At 37.8% G+C, this 4,337-nt stretch overlaps 1 protein-coding gene across 1 annotated transcript; it reads left to right on the top strand.

The window, feature by feature from the left end:
- The first annotated feature begins 332 nt into the window (after nucleotides 1-332).
- On the top strand, nucleotides 333-1,393 carry LOC141393334 (uncharacterized). Its single transcript, XM_073966329.1, has 3 exons — nucleotides 333-492; nucleotides 712-823; nucleotides 1,056-1,393. Exons 1-3 carry the CDS (start codon nucleotides 367-369, stop codon nucleotides 1,322-1,324), a joined length of 507 nt encoding a protein of 168 aa, XP_073822430.1. The 5' UTR covers nucleotides 333-366; the 3' UTR covers nucleotides 1,325-1,393.
- The last annotated feature ends 2,944 nt before the right edge of the window (nucleotides 1,394-4,337 follow it).

Below are 4,337 nucleotides of genomic sequence, written 5' to 3'. Positions count from 1 at the left end.
GCTTTAGGGAACCCTCTTTTGATTTGATTGTTTTATTCCATGTGCTATCTCGAAAAATTCTTTACAAATACTAAGCGAACGTTTTAATCAAAAATTATAATTTAAATTTTGTATTATACAATTATCATACATTAAACGACAAAAACATTTTTGTTGTTGTTTGTTTTTTCTTTATTTCAGATAAATTAAAGAATTTTGCAAAAAAAAAATCATTGGGCTTCCCTAAGTATATGTATGTATGTTTTAATTATAAAACCACATATTTTGATAAAAACAATTCAACGCTTTACTTTTTTAATATACATATGTACATATAAAAATAAATGCAAGCAGTGTTGTTTCCAGCTCAGTTAAGAGGAAACCATCATGGGAGGCGTTTGGATAATTGTGCTCATAGCCTTTGTAGGCTTACAGGAGTTTGCTGAAAGTGCGCCATTAACAAAATGGTTTAAAACTGATAACGCAACTTATTATATTGAAATGGAACAAAAGGCAAGGAAACTTGTGAGGAATGGTACTTACAAGGACCTACCTCGTAAAGTCGATAGGGAAACTAAATAAAAATAAAAAATCTTTATAAAAGAAAAAGTTTTCCAAGCGATTAAATTTTGAAATCTACATCAAGAAATTTGCCCTACACGTATCATTTTCCTCTACAATTCTAAATTAACATAAAATTCAATATATTTTTATTTTAACTTTCATTTTTAGTTCTCCTGGCAACAATCTTATGCTGAATGTAAATCCAGAAATCTCAACCTGTTATCCTTCAGACAATTTACTGGCGATGAACTATTGAATGAATATCTTAAGCAATCATTTGGTGAGTTGAAAAACCATGGCTATTTGAATACAAATTCGTTGTTTTTTTGAAAAAAATATTTGATTCATTTTTTTCAATCAAACTTTTTCTACACCAACAGGGTTTAGTAGTAATTCGATAGAATTTGTATTCGAATCGTCTTAGAGAAACAGGTCTTTATCTTATCCTTATGCAATATAATAAGTACATACACATACATATGTATATTAATGTCCTTTTGTTTCTTATATAGATCCAATTCCCGAATTTTGGCTTCGATCCGATGTGGCTGTTGATCTCACCAATGTCATACCATCTTTGACTGAGGAATTTTTCAAAATTAAAATCGATGATGCTGAAGCCGCAGACATTTTAAATGCTGATGATCCCAATAATTGTGTTTTAACCAAGGATGGTTCGGCGAAGGCTTGCGAAGTTACTCATGGCTTCATTTGCAAATCCACTGGCAGCAATTGTGAGGGTGGACAAAATATTCAAAATATTGTTCTTAAGTTTTCATAAATTGCAGTATTTTAAAAATAATATGAAATGCAATTGAAACAAGGACTAATAGGTCCTGTTAAGTAAAAATATATTTTGTTTCTCCACCGGGAGAAAAGGACACATCCTTCTGTAGACATCAGCAAGGTAATTTCGTAACGGATACATATAGTGTGCTCAGAATATGGAAAGATCATTACTCCAAATTGTTGGTATCCAATACAAGCGAAGATGACGATGATACCACAAAGGATGGTATTGAGACCTCTCCACCGGGAGAAAAGGACACATCCTTCTGTAGACATCAGCAAGGTAATTTCGTAACGGATACATATAGTGTGCTCAGAATATGGAAAGATCATTACTCCAAATTGTTGGTATCCAATACAAGCGAAGATGACGATGATACCACAAAGGATGGTATTGAGAATATACCATCTGGTCCCACGATGGTAATCAGCAGAAACACGTGGCTATATAGACCCTTTTCTATAGATCCTTTCTGAAAAAAGGGTGCTTCTATAGATATTTTAAAAAAGAAATGGTGCTTCGTTTGACCCTTTCTGAAAAAGCGTGCTTCTATAGACCCTTTCTAAAAGAAAGGGTGCTTCTATGGACCCTTTCTAAAAGAAAGGGCGCTTCTATAGACCCTTTCTAAAAGAAAGGGTGCTTCTATAGACCCTTTCTAAAAGAAAGGGTGCTTCTATCGACCCTTTTTAAAAGAAAGGGTGCTTCTATAGACACTTTCTAAAAGAAAGGTTGCTTCTATAGACCCTTTCTAAAAAAAGGGTGCTTCTATAGACCCTTTCTAAAAGAAAGGGTGCTTCTATAGACCCTTTCTAAAAGAAAAGGTGCTTCTATAGACCCTTTCTAAAAGAAAGGCTGCTTCTATAGACCCTTTCTAAAAGAAAGGGTGCTTCTATAGACCCTCTCTAAAAGAAAGGGTGCTTCTATAGACCCTTTCTAATAGAAAGGGTGCTTCTATAGACCCTTTCTAAAAGAAAGGGTGCTTCTATAGACCCGTTCTAAAAGAGAGGGTGCTTCTATAGACCCTTTCTAAAAGAAAGGGTGCTTCTATGGACCCTTTCTAAAAGAAAGGGCGCTTCTATAGACCCTTTCTAAAAGAAAGGGTGCTTCTATAGACCCTTTCTAAAAGAAAGGGTGCTTCTATAGACCCTTTTTAAAAGAAAGGGTGCTTCTATAGACACTTTCTAAAAGAAAGGTTGCTTCTATAGACCCTTTCGAAAAAAAGGGGGCTTCTATAGACCCTTTCTAAAAGAAAAGATGCTTCTATAGACCCTTTCTAAAGGAAAGGCTGCTTCTATAGACCCTTTCTAAAAGAAAGGGTGCTTCTATAGACCCTCTCTAAAAGAAAGGGTGCTTCTATAGACCCTTTCTAATAGAAAGGGTGCTTCTATAGACCCTTTCTAAAAGAAAGGGTGCTTCTATAGACCCGTTCTAAAAGAGAGGGTGCATCTATAGACCCTTTCTAAAAGAAAGGGTGCTTCTATGGACCCTTTCTAAAAGAAAGGGCGCTTCTATAGACCCTTTCTAAAAGAAAGGGTGCTTCTATAGACCCTTTCTAAAAGAAAGGGTGCTTCTATAGACCCTTTTTAAAAGAATGGGTGCTTCTATAGACACTTTCTAAAAGAAAGGTTGCTTCTATAGACCCTTTCGAAAAAAAGGGGGCTTCTATAGACCCTTTCTAAAAGAAAGGCTGCTTCTATAGACCCTTTCTAAAAGAAAGGGTGCTTCTATAGACCCTCTCTAAAAGAAAGGGTGCTTCTATAGACCCTTTCAAAAAGAAAGGGTGCTCCTATAGACTCTTTCTAAAAGAAAGGGTGCTCCTATAGACCCTTTCTAAAAGAAAGGGTGCTCCTATAGACCCTTTCTAAAAGAAAGGGTGCTCCTATAGACCCTTTCTAAAAGAAAGGGTGTTCCTATAGACCCTTTCTAAAAGAAAGGGTGTTCCTATAGACCCTTTCTAAAAGAAAGGGTGCTCCTATAGACCCTTTCTAAAGGAAAGGGTGCTCCTATAGACCCTTTCTAAAAGAAAGGGTGTTCCTATAGACCCTTTCTAAAAGAAAGGGTGCTCCTATAGACCCTTTCTAAAAGAAAGGGTGCTTCTATAGACCCTTTCTAAAAGAAAGGGGCCTCAATATATCAACACTTAAGGGTGGTTCATTAATTTGCTAGCTCGTCACTTCTGCTGGTCTGACTTTGTCCATAAAGAATCAGGTGACTGGTGAGGGGGGTTAACTGGGTGTGGTTCCAACCCACATACGGGGCATGTGTTGGGTATCGCGCCGTCAATTCATATCCAATACGAGTTGAGGCGGCTGCATCGGCCGGATTTTTACTGGGCTGAAACCATTCGTGTTTGCTGTTATTCTGCTGCGATGGTGGTATCCAAGTACGGCATTCACACTGTATCTTCGTACTGCCTTCGGTGTTAGTCCTATCCAAGCCTGCCTAATAGAGTCGTTGGTCTAGACTCTAGTGGTTCTCGTTTGGACTCCTCTCTCTCTCTCTCTCTTTCTCTTTGTCTCTAGATCATGAAGATATCTCCTAACGTCATGGAGAGGGAAGCCTGTCTACTAAATCGTGACATGCTGACAGCGATAACACCCAAGCAGGTACTGCATCGACCACATCCCCTTGTAAAACATTCGTCTCTCCATGTAGATGGTCCACTGATGTCATGAAAGCGGCAGATTTGAATATTCTTTCACTGCGTAGCGCTAACATTAGCAAGGTGTCTCGCTATATCTTACCACAGACCAGCCTATTGTTTAATAAGAGGTCAACAAGGCTTCTTTGTCAAGTGCTGCCGACCTGCGAGTTGAGAACATTGTTCCTACCTTTTTTCTTATCGCAAATAGCTTTGGCTGGTGCGGTCGATTTAAACATGTTATCGAACATTACACCCAATATTTTGGGGTAGTTAGTGGTCGGAATGAGCATCGATCAATATGTTCAGTGGGTGCCTTTCAGGTGAGCAGTGTGGCAGTGGGTTTAGTGGCGAATATTTTTA

The sequence above is a fragment of the Musca autumnalis genome, unplaced genomic scaffold, assembly GCF_047663935.1.
Source record: "Musca autumnalis isolate F117 unplaced genomic scaffold, ASM4766393v1 scaffold_2, whole genome shotgun sequence".
NCBI lineage: Eukaryota > Metazoa > Arthropoda > Insecta > Diptera > Muscidae > Musca > Musca autumnalis.
The sequence above is the reverse complement of the archived record's forward strand: the minus strand, read 5'-3'. Positions and strand labels throughout refer to the sequence as shown.

Excerpts from the sequence above, each read along its gene's own strand:
- LOC141393334 (XM_073966329.1), top strand. The coding sequence starts at position 367 with ATGGGAGGCGTTTGGATAATTGTGCTCATAGCCTTTGTAGGCTTACAG. Across the intron at positions 493-711 it reads ATATTGAAATGGAACAAAAG|TTCTCCTGGCAACAATCTTA; the intron begins GCAAGGAAACTT and ends TTTCATTTTTAG. Across the intron at positions 824-1,055 it reads ATATCTTAAGCAATCATTTG|ATCCAATTCCCGAATTTTGG; the intron begins GTGAGTTGAAAA and ends TTTCTTATATAG.